The sequence below is a fragment of the Mustela putorius genome, unplaced genomic scaffold (assembly GCF_011764305.1).
Source record: "Mustela putorius furo isolate JIRA1106 unplaced genomic scaffold, ASM1176430v1.1 tig00000577_pilon_pilon_pilon, whole genome shotgun sequence".
Classification (NCBI taxonomy): Eukaryota; Metazoa; Chordata; class Mammalia; order Carnivora; family Mustelidae; genus Mustela; species Mustela putorius.
In genome coordinates this window covers 3,271,516-3,292,861 of record NW_025421421.1, presented here as the reverse complement: position 1 = coordinate 3,292,861, position 21,346 = coordinate 3,271,516, and the positions used below count along the sequence as shown (strand labels likewise).

Below are 21,346 nucleotides of genomic sequence, written 5' to 3'. Positions count from 1 at the left end.
TCAAGAAAGATCTAGGAAAACGTAAGAGATAATCAGACTGGGCACCAAGTGCTCTGCATCAGACTAAGTACCCTATAAATCAGGTTTCATTTAGTTTCCTTAGCACTGGTGGGTAGAAAGAAGCAGCAGCATTCTCTAGATGTTGTTCCCGAAGTGTGTTTTTGACAGTAAAACATTGAGCCCAAATCACACAGCTGGTGAGCAGAACCTGGAATCTTTGACTCCAGGACCCATGTAGCATTTGCCAGTAAACTGACTGTGTGGAGGGAAGGAGCTCTTGGACTGAAGGTGTTTCCCAGGCTCCTTGCTTCAGAGAGACATGACACCTGTACCTAACTAATGGAGCTTATTAAAAATTCAAGTGTGAGATTTTTCATTTTTCTCCTCCTCCTCTCAGAGTCAGTAGGAATTAAATTAAGACAAGTAGCTTTATCTGGGCATCTCTCTTGCAGGACAAAGGGGAACACAAACTCTGGGAAAAAGCTGTGCTGTTTACATCCTTATCCTAGCAGTTCTGCTCCATTAAATAGCATGTTAAGAAAGAATTCCATATTTTAATTGCATTTAGGGCAATTATGCAATAATGAGACTTTTATAAATGTAGGTGAGATTACACATTTTCATTGTGTTCTTTTCCTTTCCTCATTAGTTATCCCTAATTTTCACGATGACTATTAATACAACATAACATTGATATGCTCAGATGGTGTTGGAAAAGATTGTGTGTCATGCTGTGATTCATTAAAGCCAGAGAAAGGACTCGGGCATTTTTCAACTTTTTAACAGATAATTCATTTTATAATCTTGAAAGATAAATATTCTGCTGTTCAAAACTTTCTATTAATACGTTTTCTTTGAAAAATGACATTTTTGACCACAGCTGTCTACAAAGGGAGAATTTAATGGATCTATTTAACATTCTTAAATTGCCAGCCTTTTCCAGTTTGTGATTATTTTTTTAATATGGCTTTAGTGCCTTCTTTCTGAAAAAGTCTATTTAAGAAATTGTACTGACTGCTTGATTATTTTTATGTTTTATTTAAGAGAATTTCAAGATTTTTTCCCACTTCTCAGACATTAATTAATTACTAGAAGATAACCTCACCCAATGTTATGGTTTGCTGTTGTAAGATAAGGACCAAAACCCCTCATGTGCACTTTTTAAAAATTTTCTTTTTAAAACTGTTCTCTGGATAATTTGGAACGGGTATTGCCTGAAGAATGAAATTTCTCCTAGCTGTGCTGTTAGGGTTTGCTATTCAGAAACTCACCACTAAATATGGGGAGGTTTTTTTTTTTTTTTCCTTTCCTGAAAGTTGCTATATTTTCCTGAAAGGGAAATACCAAGCCATTGATAATTACAAAGAAAAAATATGTACGAAGATACTTCATGGCATGGTGTTGAGATAATAGCACTCATTTAAAACATATAAATATGTTTTATAAATACCAATTGCTGATATAAGAAATATCTCATTTAAAACATGCAAGTTGGGGGCGCCTGGGTGGCTCAGTGGGTTAAGGCTCTGCCTTCGGCTTCATGATTTTAGGGTCCTGGGATAGAGCCCTGCAGTGGATTCTCTGCTCAGTGGGGGGCCTGCTTCCTCTCCCCCAACCACTCTGCGTGCTTCTCTGCCTACTTGTGATCTTTCTCTCTATGAAATAAAACAAATAAAATCTTAAACAAACAAAACCATGCAAGTTGATCTTTCTCAAGATAGCTCTGGCTATTTCAGGTCTTCTGGGGCTCCATACAAATTTCAGAATTATCTAACTCTGTTAAAAATGCTGTTGGTAGTGCACTACGGATTGAACTGAGTCTGTTGATTGCTTTGGGTAGTATGGACATTTGAACAATATTTCTTTTTCAACTCCATGAGAATGAAAAATCTTTCCATTGGTTTGTGTCATCTTCAGTTTCTCTCACCAGTGTTTTATATAGTTTTATATAGTTTTTGGAGGACAGTCTTTCATTTCCTGGTTAAGGGTATTCTTAGCTATATTTTATTCTTTTTGGTGCAGTTGTAAATGGGGTTATTTACTTAATTTCTCTGTTTTCATTATTTGTATATAGAAATGCAACAGATTTCTGTAATCATGCATCCCTACAAATTTTTTTGGTATGCATTTATCAGTTCTAATAGTTTCTTGGGATTGTACTTAGGTTATTGCAATCCCCCATTTCAAGATACACTACAAATCTGTAGTAATCAAAACTATATGGTACTGGCACAAAACCAGGCACAAAGATCAGTGGACAGAATAGAGAGCCTTGAAATAAACTTGTGATTATATGGACAATCAACCTATGACAAAGGAGGCAAGAATACACAATGGGAAAGACAGTCTCTTCAACAAATGATGCTGGGAAAACCGGACAGCTGCATACAAAAGAATGAAACTGGACCACTATCTTATGTCATAAACTATCTATTGTCAAAAATCAAGAATGAATTAAAGACCCAAATGTGAAACCTGAGACCATAAAGTTCCTAAAAGAAAAGATAGGTAGTAATTTCTTTAACATCAGCCATAAATGCATTTTTCTAGATGTCTCCTGAGGCAAGAGAGTTTAACAAAATTAAATTATTGATACTACACCAAAATAAAAAGCCTTTGCACAACAAGGGAAATAGTCAACAACAACAAAAAAATGCAACTTACTGAATGGGAGGAGATACTGGCAAATGAAATTTCCAAAAAGGAGTTAATATCCAGAATATACAAAGAACTTATACAACACAACACCAAAAAAATAAATAATACAATTAAAAATGGGCAGAGGATCTGAAGGGACATTTTCTCAAAGACAACATACAGATGGTCAACAGACACATGAAAAGATGCCAACATCACTCATATCAGTGAAATGCAGATCACAACCACAATGAAATGTCATCTTACATCTGTCAGAATGGCTAAAATAAAAAAAAAAAAAGACAAGAAATAACAAGAATTGACAAGGATGTGGGAAAAAAGGAACACCTGTCCACTGTTGGTGGGAATGTAAGTTTGTGCAGCTACTGTGGAAAATAGTATGGAGGTTCCTCAAAAAATTAAAATGACCATATGATCCATTAATTCCAGTACTGGGTACTTACCCAAAGAAAACAGAACACTAATTCAAAAAGATGTATGCACCCCAATGTTTATTGCAGCATTATTTACAGAAGTCAAGATATGGAAGCAGCATGAGTGTCCCTCACTAGATGAGTGGATAGAGAAGAGGTATATATAAAGAACTTATAAAACTCCTGCAAAAACCAAATAATCCAATTAAAGAATGGGCAGAGGACACAAATAAAGGTTTTTTCCAAAAAAGACATCCAGATGGCCAACAGACAAATGAAATGAGGCTCAATATCACTCATCGTCAGGGAAATGCAAATTAAAACAATGAAATATCACCTCGTACCTGTCAGAATGGCTAAAATCAGCAATCTGAGAAACAACAGGTGTTGGTGAGGATATGGAGAAAGGGGGACCCTTGTGCACTGTTGGTGGGAAGGCAAACCGGGGCAGCCACTATAGAAAACAGTATGGAGTTTCCTCAAAAAATTAAAAATAGAACTACCCTATGATCCACTAATTTTACTTCTAGGTATTTACCCAAAGGACACCAAAATACTGTTTCAAAGAGATACATGCACCCTGATATTTACAGGAGCATTATCAATAATAGCCAAATTACGGAAAGGGGACAAATGTCTGTCGACTGACAAATGGATACACCACACCTGTGTATGTATAGCTATAAAACACAGTGGAATATTACTCAGCCATGAAGAAGAATGAAATCTTGCCATTTGCAGTTATGTGTATGGATAGAACTACCTCTAGTTCTCTTATGCTAAGAGAAATAAATCAGAGAAAGACAAATGCTATATGATTTCACTCATATGTGGAATTTAAGAAAGAAAACAAATGAACAAAGAAAGGAAGGAACAAAAACAACAAAGAAACCCAGACTCTTACATACAGAGAACAAACTGGTGGTTTCCAGAAGAGAGGTGGGTGGAAGATGGGTGAAATAAATAAAGGGTATGTACTTCAATAATGAAACAAAATGCAAGTGGGAAAAAGTTACATGGATTATTTCTCAATGGGATAATTTCTTAGTGTGTTTCCAAGGTTGGGTATACCTAGTCATTACATAATGGAAGAAACTGTTTTTATGTTAATTTTAGCATTTACAACGATTTATTATTCTGTCATTCACATAAGAAAACCTGGAATTCTATACTGATACTAACTTGAGTTCTAGAAAGATAGGTCCACTATTTAGTTTCAAGGGCAATGATGAAATACACGAGCATTCCTTAGAATTGTGTTTGGTAACTTACACGCACCAAGCATGATGGACTGAGAACACCAAGTTGATTATATCTTACAGGCAAAATGAACTTACTCAGATAAAGTAATTCACAGTGACAATGGGCATTTATTGAGAGAACTCTGAGAGCCAGGCACCATACCACTGCTCTGTATGCATTTTCTTGTTTATATTCATGAGAATTTTGTTATACAGTCTTGTAACTTGCAGATATGATGCTTACAAAAATTAGGAAATCTATCCAAGTTTATGCAGCCCCGTAGTGGCTAAAAAATAACACAGTACTGCCTGGATGGCTCAGTTGGTTAAGCATCTGCCTTCGTCTCAGGTCATGATCTCAGGGTTCTGGAATCCAGTCCTGGGATGAGCCTTGTCTGGGGCTCCCTGCTCAATGGGGAGCCTGCTTCTCCCTCTGCAAACCACCCCCCCAACCCGCTCCTGTCCACACTCTCTCTCAGGTTTGTCTTCATCATGGTGTTTTTAGAAGAGAGATATAGATGTAAATATTAAAACTTAATAAGTATTAAGACTTTACTTTTATGGCCTTTATGTTTCGTATTCATTAACCTTATTTTTCATGCTCTTGGGATGTAACATATTCATAACATTGGATTAAACATTAATCCACGGTGACTTAAATGAAGACTCCCCACATTCCCTCAGTAGTTCCTGTCACACAGGAGCCTGCGTTCATTTCCTGCCCACAGATGGGCCTGGTTTTTGGTCTGTTGGGTTTTTTTGTTTTGTTTTGTTTTTTTGTATCTTTGGTCTCAACTCCACCCCACTCTCTCATTTTAGCCCTAACCCCAAACAGGAAATCCACAAAGAGCCTGCCCCTCAGAAGCGGTGGTCTCTGCATCACCTGGCCTTGCTCAGTGTTCTGAGCTCACTGCCCCAGCATTCTAGGTCTCCAGTGCAGACGGGTCTTTTCTTGTGATTGCCTGCTCTTGCTGAGGGCCTAAATCCTTCTTCCACTCAGCTCTTCTGTGACTTCAATCCCTTTCCTGTAGTGTCTCCTTGCCCCCTAGTGCGGATGCTTCATTCGAGCCCTCTGTTGTAAAACAGCAGCAAGACCTCCGCCTGTCCCTGTATGTCTTGGGGACACGGGGACTTGTCAATCTATTCCTGGCCTGTTGACATGACTACCCCATTGTCAGGTCCAAATCTCATCTCTCTGGCTTATAAGATTCCAGATTCTGGAACCGAGCACCAGATAAAACCATGTGCTCGTTCGCTTACCAATGTCATCATCCTCATCTAACTTAGTGTACGTGATGGCTGGCACTTCTCAGTCACTTGCACCAATAACACAGTGTTCCAAAATGTGTTTTCTTACTAGAAACCATAAGAAAACTATATGACATTGTTTCAACAAACATTAAAAATATATATATATTTTAAGACTTTGAGAGAGACAGAGCAAGAGCAGGGGGAGGGGAGAGAAGGAAGCAGACTCCCTGCTGAGCAGGGAGATCCATGCAGGGGTTGATCCCAAGACTCTAGATCATGACCTGAGCTGAAATCAAGTCAGACACTTTAACTGACTGAGCCACCCAGGCTTTCCCAATAAAACAGAAAAATTTTAAGTATTAACTAAACAGAGAACTAACAAGAAAAATGCAACCCTCTTCCCCTTCTGTCACAATTATTTTATCTTCCTAGAGGAATAGCTTAAAATGATGAGAAATTTAAGTAAGCATCTTTCCTTTGTTTTTATGCTTTTACATTTTAATAACATTTCTTTTCTTTTCTTTTAAGATTTTTATTTTTTTACTTGACAGAGATCACAAGTAGGCAGAGAGGTGGGCAGAGACAGAGGCGGGGAAGCAGGCTTCCTGCCAAGCAGAGAGCCCAATGAGGGGCTTGATCCCCGGACCTTGGGACCATGACCTGAGCTGAAAGCAGAGGCTTTAACCCACTAAAGCACCCAGGCACCTCTAAATTTTAATAACATTTCTAAAATTTTTCCAAATTATATCTCTAGGGGTAGCCAGAATCTACATCAAGAAATAGAGCATTATCTGCACTCGCCCCTCAAAAATAACTATTCTGATTTGACTACGTCTTCTTATTTGAACTTTATATAAACAGGCTTAGGTAATTTTTGGTCTGAATTCATCTGCTCACATTGCATTTCTGAGAGCCATCTGTGCTGCTGCATGTAGACACAATTTATCCATTTTCATTGCTCTGCAGAACTCTATTGTACAAATATACTATAGCTGATGCACATACTAGGGCTGGACAGCAACATTTTCAACTTTTAGATGTTACAATAAGGAACATAGCTACAAAAAGTAGATTTGTGGTACTTATCTTTTATGAGCATATGTGTGCATTTTTGCTGTACCAATATTTAGGGGTAGAAATTCTGAGTCAGGGTTATGCATATGTTCCTACTTGATAGACAATGCTTTCTATAATGTTGTACTAACTTACATCCCATCAGCAATATCTGCGAACCCTGGCTATTGCAAAATTTGGTTTCTTTGGTCTCTTAGCCATTCTGATGAACATAGGGTGGTCTCTTGTGGTTTATTTTGTAATTTCCTAGTAGTTAACAAAACTGAATGCCTCTTTATGTGTTTTGGTATTTGTTTTACATTCTTGGTTTTGTTGTACTTGTTGTTGTTTGCCAATTTTTTTATCTTCATGTAGGGCTTGTTCCAGTCCTACTGCTATCTTTTTATCTTGGACGTTTTGTTTTGAATCATCATTTTGTTAGAGTTCCCTACACTCTGGATTGGAGATCTTTGATACTAGTTCGTAACCTCTCTTGGGGTCTTATGGTTTCAGGTGGCAATAAAGTCTTTCAAATTATTATGAACATTGGGGTGGCTCAGTGGGTTAAGCCTCCATCTTCAGTTCAGGTCATGTCTCAGGGTCCTGGGATCGAGCCCCACATTGGGCTCTCTGCTCGGCAGGGAGCCTGCTTCCCCCTCTCCCTCTGCCTGCCTCTCTGCCTACTTGTGTTCTCTCTCTCAAATAAATAAATAAATAAAATCTTTTAAAAAAAATAAAAAAGTAACATCAAAAAAATTACTATGAACCTCATTGACTTTGTCTTTTTATAGATTACTTGGATCATAAGAGGCCATTGACTGCCTAGGTGAAAAAATCCTGGGAACAAATAAAAGGAAGCACTATAAAAAGGAGATATGTTTATAAAAACTAGTGTAGCTACCACATAAAGTTTCAGAATCTACTTGATGGGAAGCTCTAGTTTACAGTTTTGTTATTCTTAGGCTTAAACTATTGTCTTGTGAATTCAGACATTACCATGCCTGTTTTTCGTTTTTTTTTTTTTTTAATTTTAAATTCTTATGGCACTTCTTAGATGTACAATGTTCATGAATTAACCCAAGTAAGTTATGTTCTCTTTATGTACATAACCTTGCCTTAGGCCACCCTGTTTTCATTAAGGACAATTCATTAAAAGTACTCAGAAAAATCAGCCATTTTTTATGACTCATTTGGATCTAACTTTTCTTCATAATACATACTAAAGGACTCTAGTATTTTACTCTTCCTACTGGCAATATTAACAGGTGATTCAAAATTAAAATGTATTTAGAGAGATATGAACAAAACTTTTTAAAAATACGATTTATCACTTTTGCTCAGATTGGTGTTCTCAGCCTTTTGTGTCAGGTCAGGGTGACATCAAGTAGAACAGAGGTTTAAGAAAGTACGGGATATTTTCAGACAGAAGTAATTCTCATTTGCCTGAATCATCTCTGGAATTGTGATCAACAATGCAGCCCTCACTTTCAGTAGGATTCTGGGATTTTTAAGATGAGTGTCAACATTCCTACCAGAGGGAGGAAGACTCGATCCTTGAAACAATATGGGAGCACAAACACAACTATTACTGTCCTACAACGTACAAAATCTCCTACCAGAAAGTGTAGAAGATGATATTTACCCATCCACACCCTGAATTGTTATGCATTTAATCACTTAAAAGACATGCAGGCCTTAAATAAATTTATAAACCCAACAGAGTGTGAACAGACTCTGGAATGCAGGAGCCACCAATGAATTCAGGAAAGGCAAAATGATTTGGCCATTCATTGAATAAAGTATTTCCTTTTCACGTATCATGTTCAATGGCTTAAAACCCATAAAAATTCCTCAAGCTCTCTACTTTTAAGGAAATTTCCAGTTATGAGAGTCACTTTTCATCTAGTTGTAAGGACCCAAAAACTTCCTCATTTTTCAGAAACAAACAGCTCGGGGAAAAAAAAAAATAGATCCCTTTCTATTTTAAGCAAAAGAAATCAAGATAGTTCTTAATTAAGTCACATTCAAACCAAGAAGTGTAGATTAAGTTACTACCATGTGAACAGAAGATTTTAAATCTCCCTTCTCTGATAATAGAAAGGCTGATTTGTATAGAGAAGGAAAAGATAAAGAATAAAACTTATATATGCAAAATTATTTTATCTGAACAGTCCATTTGCAGCAAAGGAAAGCCATGGTCTCGTCCATTTATACCAATACCAATGAAACTATAATTTTATACTTGTTCATACCAATAAAGACACAAGCTATGTATCAGAAACTTTACAGATCTCAACTTGCACAAGGGAAAAATGTATGCCTGGATTCTTGGAAACAGAGTATTTAGCGATCATTTGTTTGCATATTCCCCACAGATTTCAAAAAATAGGTATAAGGCCGTTTCCAAAACTCTGTTAAGTTTTAATAACATAAAAAGAGTTAAAGGGGATGATGACAGAGATAAAAAGCAAATCCTTTCAAGGAAACTAGACTAGAAAGCTAGCATGCCATGTGTGCCTTGCATTTATCTTCTACAATTGCTAACGATGAATCAAATATTTGACTTAACGACTCTAGCAGACAAAGCAAAAGGAAAACATCATTCACTACAACATAATCCAAGACTATATAACAAAAGTATACCAGTTGTTAGGAAAAAAACAAACAAACAATTTTCTTGACAAGTGGTGTCTCCATTGGAGGTAAATAAACAGAGAAGTATGACGAATGCCTGAAATTCAAAAAGATACCAACCCTAAGCTCTTAATTTTGGCAAGAAGAGAAACTCCCAGGGAAATAAGAGGTCCTGTAACTCTGTGTTGGAATCAGGCTCAAGAAAGTTTCACTGAGGGGCGCTTGGGTGGCTCAGTGGGTTAAAGCCTCTCCCTTCTGCTCAGGTTATGATCCCAGGGTCCTGGGATCAAAGCCCTGCATCAGGCTCTCTGCTCGGTGGGGAGCCTGCTTCCCCCTCTCTCTCTGCCTGCCTTTATGCCTACTTGTGATTTCTTTCTCTGCCAAATAAATAAATAAATAAAAAAGTTTCATTGAAAGAGTATCTGTACTTCTCTGAAAATCAGTAGTCTATTTACATAGTTCATAGAGAAATGTCCTGACTAAAGAGGGTAAAATCCATGGCTATATGTAAAAGAAATAAAAATAAAATTTTAAACAAACACCAATTTGAGGTGGTTAAGTACAGTATATCTATAATGCCATTAAATTTGTGGGAAAGCATGACATTTGAATTATAATAGAGAAAACACACAGATACACAATCAAAATATAATGTGTCTAAGTTCTAAATTAGACACCTAGTAATTCAGTTATAGGGTCATAGCCGAGAAGGCCAACAGGCCCTGAGGCACCTGTGCCTCTTGAAATAATAGGTGTTTGCATAAAACTGTGTTTCCCATAGCTGGCAAAGGGGACTCAAAATCAGTATTTTACGAGATCTTTGTTCAAACTGCTCCTTGTTAACATGTCTATTGTATGGAGTGCTGAGGAAGAAAATGGTCCTAAAATAAGCCATTGGTTTCCAGTGACAGAGACCACAAAAACTGAGATAAGCATGGTGTTTTCGATTTCAGAATTAAGTAATCCACACTCTTGACCTTTAAATGTAGTTCTCAAATACAACAGTTTTCTCAGGGCACTTGGCATCTCCCCCTCCTCTGGCACACACACCACAGTTTCTCTAAGGTTAAGGAACATACAAGTATCAGAAATAGTTAAAGGCTTTAAAAGGCACCCAGTCCTAAAGCAGTTATTTGCCTGAGGGAAGATAAGAGTGGCCGGGAGAGTTGAAGTGTAACGCCCCACCACTACTTAATTTCTGGGACTGAGTCCCAAGTGATCTGAACCAGGCCCCCACTCTGGCACCGGGGAGATGGCTGAGTGTGGTCTCCGGGCAGGGATGCCCTCCTGACCAGCTGTGGACAGGTGACATATGGCTCCAGTGCCTGTGTGTGCTCATCCGTAAATGGAGAATAATGTAAGAACCCCACAGAGTTTCAGAGGAGTCTGAATGAGTTAATTCCTGAGAAGTACTTAGAGTACCCAGCATCGTGCAAACATAAGGGATGGGGTTGCTATTAGTATCTTCCTGGACGTGAGCCAGGCATGGGTCTAGTACAAGATGCCGTGCTGGGGAAACACGGTAAACCTCACTAATGGGCTGGAATTGTTTTCCATCAGACACTAACGAGCAGGCACAGTGCTGAGCCTCAGGAGCCTTTGGAGGCACCAACCTCCACTGTTCACCTTGTGGATTTCTACATACTTTGCCCCTAAGGACATCTGCATCCTCTTACAGTGCCCCCAGTTTTTTATTTTTTCTCTCAACAGCATTATTCTGCTAAATCCTGTGTCTCATGCTTATTGAGAAAATGCAATAAAGAATTAAGGATCTGACAGTGAGAACTGTTCCCTTGTTGATGCTTTTTCAGAATCATATTTTCTTTTAGTCCATAACTTTCTTAAATCTGGGCCCTCTAATAGCTCAGAGATGCAATATTCATCATCTCTTTGACATTCAGTAGACATTGAGTCAACATTTTAATTCAATTTTTCTGACACTGAGTTTTTCTCATCTGCAGTCTGTAGAGAGAGGGACTTACTACATACACTAACTTCTGGAAAAGATCTTCATAAGTCAGAGATTTCCTGATCATACTTACTTAACCTCTCCCTAGATTTGCATTAAGTCAGGCTCTTTGTTCCAGTTAAAAAGACATGCAGTAAACTGGAAAAATTAGTTACTAAATTGAGCAGTGCTTCTAAAACCAGATCTGATTTTTATTTTAATAGAGAGAATCATAATTCACTGAGGCCACCTCAATTCAAAAAGCAATTAGTTGCCTTGTTAATTGCCTCCTAATTTTTCACAGAAACTTAATAGGTTCTTTTTTTTTTTTTTTTTAGATTTTATTTATTTATTTATTTGACAGAGAGAGAGAGATCACAAGTAGGCAGAGAGGCGGGTAGAGAGAGAGGAGGAAGCATGCTCTCTGCCAGGCAGAGAGCCCGATGCGGGACTCGATCCCAGGACACTGAGATTGTGACCTGAGCCGAAGGCAGAGGTTTAACACACTGAGCCACCCAGGCGCCCCTGTTCTGTTATTTCTGCCAACATTCCATTTCTGCCATGATTCTACTCCTCACTTCCTATGGGAAGCAGGGGCTATGGAAGTTACCAGCAAAGTCCTTAAAAAAAGTAAACCGGACCAAATTCTCACTTCACTGGTTATGGGCTGAGTAATATTTGGAAAGTTACTAAACTTTACTAACAGCCCTTGCCCCCAACAGTGCAATAAAAAATAATGCACACCTACCATAGAAGTAGGTGTTTTACTTGTTTGCTTGTATTTAAATAAATTCCATAGGCTAAAATATGAAGAGTTTTTGACAGTCCTCAGAAAAATAATGACAAACAAATGGCAGCTATTGTTAACAGTAAGGTATATTCAGTGATTAATATTCTCCAAAGGACAAAAAGGACCAAAAAAGTTCATGTTCAAATGTTCAGCTTAATCTTCCTTAGCTCACACAGAAAATTATGAGTAATATTTCAAATTCTCATGAATTTTTCCAACCTTGTTTACAGGGTTGCTTTTGAGGAGTTTTTTTCCTGTGTTCTGCATAGTTCTTTGATTTTAAAGATATATATGTTGCAAAATAATTGCCTTTAGCTTATTGCTTTGCTTTTCATCATTTACAGCATGTCATAGTGATCTGTTATTCTGATGTAACCAAATTTATCAGCCATTTTTAATTAGCAGAGGACATTTCAGTAAGTGATATTCAACTAATGGCCTTGACCCAAAGTTAGGGGCATCTAAATTTCCTGAGGGCTTTTTTTTTTTTTTAAAGCTTTTATTTATTTATTTGCCAGAGAGAGAGAGAGAGAGCGAGCACAGGCAGGCAGAGTGGCAGCAGAGGCAGAGGGAGAAGCAGGCTCCCCGCCGAGCAAGGAGCCCGATACGGGACTCGATCCCAAGATGCTGGGATCATGACCTGAGCCGAAGGCAGCTGCTTAACCAACTGAGCCACCCAGGCGTCCCCCTGAGGGCTTTTTTTTTAAAAAAAAAAAAATTTATTTATTTGAGAGAGAGGGAGAGAGAGCACAAGCAGTGGGAGTGGCAGAGGGAGAAGCAGATTCCCCGCTGAGCAAGGAGCCCAATGTGGGGTTTGATCCCAGGACCCCGGGATCATGACCTGAGTGGAAGGTAGATGCTTAACCGGCTGAGACCCCCAGGTACCCCCTCGAGCTTTTTCAACATAAAAATTGCTGGAGATCCTGAAACACACTCCCTGCAGGCTGAGAGCATCACAACCAGATATTTGCAGCTAATACTGATAGCCATAATGTTGTGTTGGAGAACAAAACTTTAAAATCCAGCTACATAATCAATAAAAAACAGACTAAAGCAAATCATCACCTCTGAAGCTGAATGCAAGATTCACATTCACATCAAACTAAGAGGGATGGGTACCAATGAGGAATGACAATTTTGGAAGGAACATTTTTCATATTCTGCCAACACTGGAGATGTCCTTCACCCTTTGGGACTTTTTTTTTTTTTAATGGAGCTAAAATAGCCATCCCATAAAACATACCATTTAAACCATTTTTCAGTGTATGCATCAGTTGCCTTCAGTACAATCACATTACTATGTGAGCATCACCACCATTCCTGTCTAGCATGTTTTCATCTTCCCAAATCGAAGCTCTGCTGCCTTAACCATGAACTCCCATCTCCCCTTCCCATCTCCCCTTCCCACTGGTCCTGGCAAACCACCATTTGCTTTGCTGTCTCAGAACCTCATAAAAGTGGAATTATACATTTGCCTTTTTGTGTCTGGCTTATTTCACTTAAGGTCTTTAAGGTTTAGGCGTGATGTAGCACTGGTCAACACTGCCTTCTTCTGCAGAGTGGATACTAGTCCACTGCAGGTATGCACCGCAATCGGGTCCATCCAGTCACCTGCTAACAGACATTGAGGTTGTGGCCGCCTTTCAGCTATTGTGAATGATGCTGCCCAGAACAATCCTGTGCCTGGTTGTGTTCCTGTCTTCAGTTCTTTGGGGTATACACCAGAGGTGATACATTTAACTGATGTTAATTCTTGTGTCAAAGACTGGAGAGAGAAATTACTATTGATTTTCCCCTCTCTCTCCCTGCAATTAAAACAACTGATGGCTTGTGACCAATAAAAATCAATTTGGTGGGACTGGTGGTGACAGAGATATCAACATGAAACTGTAGTGAATGCTGATTTTCCCAAATTAATACTTGTGTTCTGTGTCCTCTTGACACAACCCAAGAAGTACTTTAACATGACATGAGCGTTCACATTCTTGAGCCAGAAACCAAATCTCTTATGTGTCTGTATAAATAAAAGACTGACTTATTTACTCTTTTGTCTAGTTACTAGAATGTTAACTCTGTAAGCGCTGAGGGGGGAGTCTTTTCTGTTTACCTCCTTATTTTCAGCATATGCTAGGAATGCAATATGTATTTTCTAAGAAATTGAACTTGGAACCAGTCTCTAAGCATATCAGATATGCTGCTTCAGGGCACATGTACACAACTTTCTTTTATGGTCATTTACACGGCAGAATTCATTTGAATCATGCTCTCATTGTGTTGCCTTTACTGTCAAGTATCATTAGCAATGCCCTTAATCCACTCTCCATATTTTAAGCTAGTGAGTATAGTTTTATTCACCGATATTTTAAAGTTTCACCTTTCTTAGTCAACTCTATATTTCCTCTTCCCTTTCCTGCATGTTGCACAATTTTTTAAATTTAAATATAAGATTTATGATTACGCATCCCATGCGGAATTACAAGAAATTAACTTGCATGTATAGTAGATAAAATAGGGAGCACCTCACTACCACACAGTGATCGGTGTGAGAACTCCCTCCCGGTTTCGTGAGGGGTCTTTCTGTCAAGTTCCTGTACTCGGGCTGGTCTGATGCACTGCTGTTTCCAATAAGATTTCTGCAGCTTTAAGCATGAATTGAAAAGGATTGCTTAACTCACTTTCACTCTGATTAAACTTGGAAAGAAGGAGATTCCAGGCATCAAGGCTACGGACAGCTCCTGAAAGCATCCCCCAGTTAAGATTCATGACTCCAATCAGCTCCTGAGCTCCCTGCTTCCAATCACTGCTCCACAAACACACTCCATGCTTCTTCCTTCTGGGTTCTGACTCCTTGTTTCCTCTGCTTAGATGCACAGGCTCTGCCTCATTTAAGCTTCACTGGGAGAAAGTCTAACCACCCTTCAGGGCTGCTCAAATTCTTCACCTCCCTGGCAGCGAGCAGTTCGTGTTCTTTCACCAACTGAAGTGTCTCCTTCCTTGAAATCCACGGGAGAAACCTGTGCTTTCCTAACAGAATTGATTACTAAAGCACATATTGCATCAGTGCGTTCTTGTTAAAGTCCTCTCTTCCCACCCCTCCTCTCTCCCTCTCTCTCCATTCCTCTTCTCTAACTCGTGTGGAATATTACACTGCATAAGGCTGGCCACCTGGAAAGAACCCAAGTACCTCCTGGTAAAAGGAAAAGTGAGGTGTCCCTCAGAGTTGTCAGTAGTCCCAGAGAAACTAGCCCCACCTGTCCACCTCATCATATGACGTCCACGTGTTCATTCCAAAGCACCTGTCACCATGCAGACATCTGCCCACCCAGCCCTTTTCCTTCTAGGAGGACCCAGATTCCCACCTCACCTCTGCCACTAGACTTTCCCAGGGGTCCCCTGGAGCTCACAACCCATCATTACCTATATTCCCTAAATATCCCGGCCTTCTCTCAGACTATTAACTTTCTGATTTCTTGTCCCCCAAACTGTCCCCTCCCCTCCAGGAGATATGGCTTTCGGCAGCCATCTCAGAGAGCTACCCCCATACTTCAGCTGGCAGAGAGCCTGGGGCAGACTGGCAGACATCTCTCTATCTGGATGGAGGCTTCTAGAATATCCTTCCACTTCCTTTGCCACCTTCTCCCAATTCCTCTCAAGCACCTGCCATCATCATCAGATTGTATCACTCATAAGTGTCTCATTACAATCATCTATAGGCCTCTGGAGAAATCCCCTTTATTAATGGGCTATTTTCAAGTTTGGCTCATTTTTCTTTTTTTCCTCTATAAATGCTCTCATGATGAACAGTCATAGAAAAATCCTCAGGCATTCTATTCACAGCAGCATCTGACTTTTGATCACTCCCTCTCTTACCAATCTACTCTTTATGGGGCACACAGACCACGTTCCCCTGGCATTCCTGTCCCCTCATGGCAGCAGCTTCTTGGTATACTCTGAAGGACTCTCTCTACGAGGTCTAAGAGGTGAGTGCCAGGGCTTAGTCTGTGGACCTTTCCATCTATGCCCATATTCTAGGTCATTTCATCCTGGCCCATGATTTCTTCCCTGAATCTAGATCAGCATCTCTGATCGCCTTGCCTTATTAAAAATCTCCAAAAATGAACTCTTGATGCCTGCTATGACAGTACCTGGGGGAGGGATGGGGACCTGCTTGGAACAAAACCTAAGGGTCATTCTTGATTTTCTCTCATGCCCCACATACGATCCATCAGCATATCCTCTTTGCTATCTTGGACTCCCTCCTGACCATGACCCCAAACCACCACTGTGGTTCAGCCCACTGTCATGTCTCTTCTGGAAAGTAATACATTGGGCTCTGTGGCTCCTCTTGTCCGAAAACGCTGTTCACCACCCCCACACTAACCCTGCACAACATCTGGAATAATCCCCTTACAGAGGGTTATGTCACACCTCTGAAAAAAACCATTCAAAGACTTCCTTTCTAACACATCGAGGGTAAACCCCATGTTCTGGTCCTGGGCCACATTTCGAATTTCATCTCCAACCAATCTTCCAGCCATTCTGACCTCCAGGCTCCCACAGGCTTGAGGGACTAGACAGAGGAACGAGCAGAATACTCCTGACCTAGGAATCCACAAGTCTTGCCCTTGACCACATACATGACTTTGTACTAAGTAGTTACTGATTTTATCCATCAGTGACGTGTTTCTTTCACTGGTTTGAAGTACTAGGGTGGTAATGCTGTTTTTGTTTGTTTTTTTGAACTGCTCTAAGTTCAACTTCAAGAACAGTACACACTATGAGTACTCAAAAAAGTGTTTGCCAACTAAATGAATGAACTGAACCAATGAACACTTCATGGGACAAAAATGTAAAACTCCTTTGGAGTTGTTTTTTACTTGCAAATCATGCGATTTACATATAATGTGTTGACCATTTGTGGACCACTTTTAGTTTGAAGGGGGATTCTGATCAGGAGTCAGTTTTTGGCACTATGAAGGAGCTATTTGGCAAGCACACTATACATGTTCATTTGCTTGGCTGATTTTCCTCTTTCGTACTTCTGTACATAAGACGATAAGGCTATGTGTAAGAAGAGTTCTACTCATAGTTCTCCTATTATCAAGAAAAGAAAGGCAACTCATTGATCATGACTGAAAGTAGATGCAACCACCAATTGGATTCACCCAGGGAAATTTAGGTTTTATGCGTGTATATTAATGCTATTTAAAAAAATATTCTTAAAATACTTTTAGAAAAATAACTGTAATTAAGAATATGAAATGCTGGGAGGCTTGCATGGCTCAGTTGGTGAAGTGTCATCTGCCTTCAGCTCAGGTCATGATCCTGGAGTCGTGGGACTGAGCCCCATACTGGGCTCCTTGCTCAATGGGGAGTCTACTTCTCCCTCTGCCCCTTACAACACTCTTGTGTTCTAGCTCTGTGACAAATAAATAAATAAAATCTTAAAATAATCCAAAATGTTCTAGCTTCTAAAATTTCTCCCCAATGTAATACAGTATTTATCAATTTATTTCTCAGTAACAAACCTATTGTAACTTTATATGCTGCTAACCATTTATAAAATCTTTCAACATATTTGATGATGACTTATTGGAGAGAAATGAAGAATTATCAACTTTTGTCTTGGATGTTGGCTTTTAAAAAATTCTAGGTAGGGGTGCCTGGGCAGCTCAGGTCATGATCTTTGGTTCAGGTCATGATCTCAGAGTCCTGGGATCCAGCCCCACGTTGCGCTCCTTGCTCAGTGGGATCCTGCTTCTCGCACTCCCTCTGCCTGTTCCCCTGATTGTACTCTCTCTCTGTCAAATAAATTAATTTTTAAAACAAAAAAGTCTAAGTAGGTTTGTGATTTTTTTCTGATATATCTGAGTTTTTTTAACTTTTAGTAAAGTGCTAAAATTAGTAGTGTTATGTTTTACATTTATCTCAGATTTTTAATTTTTAAAAATGCTGCAGAAAAAAAAATAATTTATCACATGATTCCTTCTATTAGAAAAACAGTAATTTTATATTTGCCACTAGAAACTCCACTTTGCAAATCTTTGGAGTTACTCTGAATTAAACCTATGAGAAGCATACAAATTTACTGGGAGCCATACATTTTAATGATTTAATATCTTACTCAGAGTAAATTATCATAAGTAATTTTTCCTATTTTCACAGTAAAAATAGAACATAAAAGTTGCACAGTATTTGCCTCATAACTATTTGCCTCATAACTATTCTGTATTTAGTTTGGCTAATTAAACTCATGTATCTCTGAGTTTCAGACTTTTGTTTAAACAACATGAATAAGTACTCAGTCAATACAAACTACATGGTTACACTTTATCTGCAAAGTCTGAGCTCTTTGTTTTAACGTTAGTTCGGTATCTTAATAAATGTTTTCGTACCTTAACTCTGAGCACAGAAGTAAACATTCTTGCATCTTCAGATACACCTCCAATGTAGAATTTTTTCTGAAACACTGGGGGATGATCATTTTCATCCTGAATCTCAATATACACTTTAGCCGTATTGCCTGGAGGATAAGAAATAATATATTTTTAATTGGTGGCTATTCACTAGAAAAAATGCACTGAAGTAAGTACTTACTATACTTGCTTTTTTTCCTCTCTCTCTCTCAAACAATGGAAATGGCTTAAATGAGAAAGTCATTCCTGAATGGCAAGTTTAATTCCCTGAGGTCCACAGAGGACACGGATAATGATGCTTCTGGGCCAATAATGTGAAATTGCTGTTATTTCTTTTAATTACAATGTCTTGGTAATTCATTTTACTTGATTTAATAGGCACTAAAGTATTGTGTTCTGCTGATTTTAATGAAACAATTCAACTGTTCATGCTCGCAAACATTTCACACACACTACCAACTACACCAAAGTGACACAAATACATAAACACCTTTATAAAATAAGAGAAACTGACGTCAACTAAAAACAATATTTTTTTCCTTAAGTGTAAAACTAGCATTGATAGTCTCTCAGTTTAAAAATGTACAATATTGGGGCACCTGGGTGGCTCAGTGGGTTAAGCCTCTGCCTTCAGCTCAGGTCATGATCTCTGGGATCGAGCCCCGCATTGGGCTCTCTGCTCAACGGGGAGCCTGTCTCCCCCTCTCTCTCTGCCTGCTTCTCTGCCTACTTGTGATCTCTGTCAAATAAATAAAATCTTTAAAAAAATAAAAATGTACAATATTTTCTTTTTTTATTTTTAGGATGAAAAGTAAACAGTGGTTGGGTGAGGGGTTTATTTCTACAAAGAGAAACCAAGTTTAATCATAATGTTACTTTAGCCACTGAAAAAAGTGTAGCTGGAGAGATCAGTGAGGTCGTGTGAGTCATCTACACTGGGGTGTAATGTCTACCATACTAAATATGCCATAAAGAACACATTTCATCATTAAATGTTAGAATCTCACTCCCTCCATCATCATCATCACTCTAATGAAAAAATGTAGCACCTGTCACTAGTCCACGAAGAACCCTCTACAGGGAACCCAATATACAAAAATAACTGGGCGCCTGGGTGGCTCACTTGGTTAGATGTCTGCCTTCTGCATGATCTCTGGCTCCTGGGATCGAGCCCTGTGTCAGGGCCCCCTGCTCAGTGGGGAGTCTGTTTCTCCTCTCCTCTTGTGCTCTCTGTGTCACAAATAAAGATGTGTGTGTGTATCAAAATACTATGCAGCCACCAAAAAAAAAAAAGAGAGAGAGATCTTGTCATTTGCAATGACATGGATGAAACTAGAAGGTGTTATGCTAAGTGAAATAAGTCAATCAGAGAAAGACAATTATCATATGATCTCTGATTGAGGAATCTGAGAGGCAGGGGGAGGCTGTGGGGGGAAGGGAGGGAAAAAATGAAACAAGATGGGATCAGGAAGGGGACAAACCATAAGAGACTCAATCTCACAAAACAAAATGAGGGCTGCTGGGGGGTGGGGGTTAGGGAGAGGGTGTGGGTTATGGACATTGAGGAGGGTATGTGCTATGGTAAGTGCTGTGAAATGTGTAATCCTGAGGATTCACAGACCCCTGGGGCAAATAATACATTATATGTTAATAAAAATTAAAAAAAAAAATCAGTGAAGGAGCCCAGACTTGGGTGTCAATCATATTGGCTGGCCTTCTGATTTCAAATCTCCTGGTCTGTTAAAGTACGGAGAACAATAAAAACAAAACAAAACAAAACAAAATAAATAAAATCTTAAAACAATACTTAAAAATAATTCACAAACCAGGAAAAATGAGGAATCGCTTGATAATCCCTTTGCAACAAGTAGACTGAAATGACAGAAGCATTCTGATGTCTTACCAATGTGAACTTTGCTCATATATTTCAATTAGGATCAAATATAGGGCAATTGAGCTACAAATTATTTATCAGGGGAAACTTAAAGTTGCTGCTTTATCATAGCTCCAACTACAACAAAGTAACACCGATCTATAGCACCATAGGCATATCGTGGGTGTACAGTAGTAGATCTGTGTCGATTAAGTACACAAAGGAATAACCTGCATTGTCTTAGAACTGAAAAACAGGCTGCTTTCTGCTTGCCTGGAGAAAAGGTCAGAGAGGTGAAAGAGTTATTTTCCCGGAGGTTTTAACCCTACCCTGCTGCTACCCATTTAGTTTCCCTCTTATTTGTCTCTTTCTAGCCATCCCTGACCTGGAGGAGTTGGAATGGGGAGGAGAGTGTGTTAGCTCAACAGATATGGTGCCCCGCAGGGAAGCAAGGCTAATGGCAGTTAGCCTGCTGTGTATTGGGGAGGGGAAGTGCTCCGAGCTGCCCCCTGGTGGGCCACCAGCCAAGGTTGGCCAAAATGAACACCACTTTCATCTTACTAACTGACCAGCTTTCTCTCTAGAATCAAAGGACCTAACAGCTCTAAATTTAACATGTTTTAACAAAAGGAATTCCAAACTACAATTATCACCTTTAAGCTTTTTTTTAATGTTTTTAATTAATGACCACATTAGTTATGGTCCCTATTGGCAATACTTGAGAAAGTGAAGGCTGATTTTAAACTCACTGTAAAGGAAAAAATTTATGTGCTGAAATTTATCTACTTTTCTCCTGATACTTTATAAGATGATGACAGAAGGTTAAGTCCCAGACATAACATATTATGCCGTCAGGAACAATTGTGCTTTAGATAATCTTTTAAAAAGCAACTGTTAAGTATTGGGAAAAATAACATGAGAATCAGTGTTGTAATCTGAAGTGACACTTACATGTTCATAAACATATTACATGTATACATTTTATAAATTCCAGAGACTGCAATAAAAATATTTTAAAATATATGTTTAGTAGTTATTAAAAATCTCTAATAAAATTAACATCTGTAGA

General features: G+C 38.9%; 1 protein-coding gene across 1 annotated transcript in view; it reads right to left on the bottom strand.

Annotated features, from left to right (window-relative positions):
* The window catches only part of PCDH15 (protocadherin related 15), a 731,887-nt gene that overhangs the window by 93,340 nt on the left and 617,201 nt on the right, over positions 1-21,346 (bottom strand). The window contains exon 26 of the mRNA XM_045081472.1: positions 18,384-18,511. Within this exon, the coding sequence (XP_044937407.1) occupies positions 18,384-18,511 (128 nt within the window). The remainder of the gene's footprint in view (positions 1-18,383; positions 18,512-21,346) is intronic.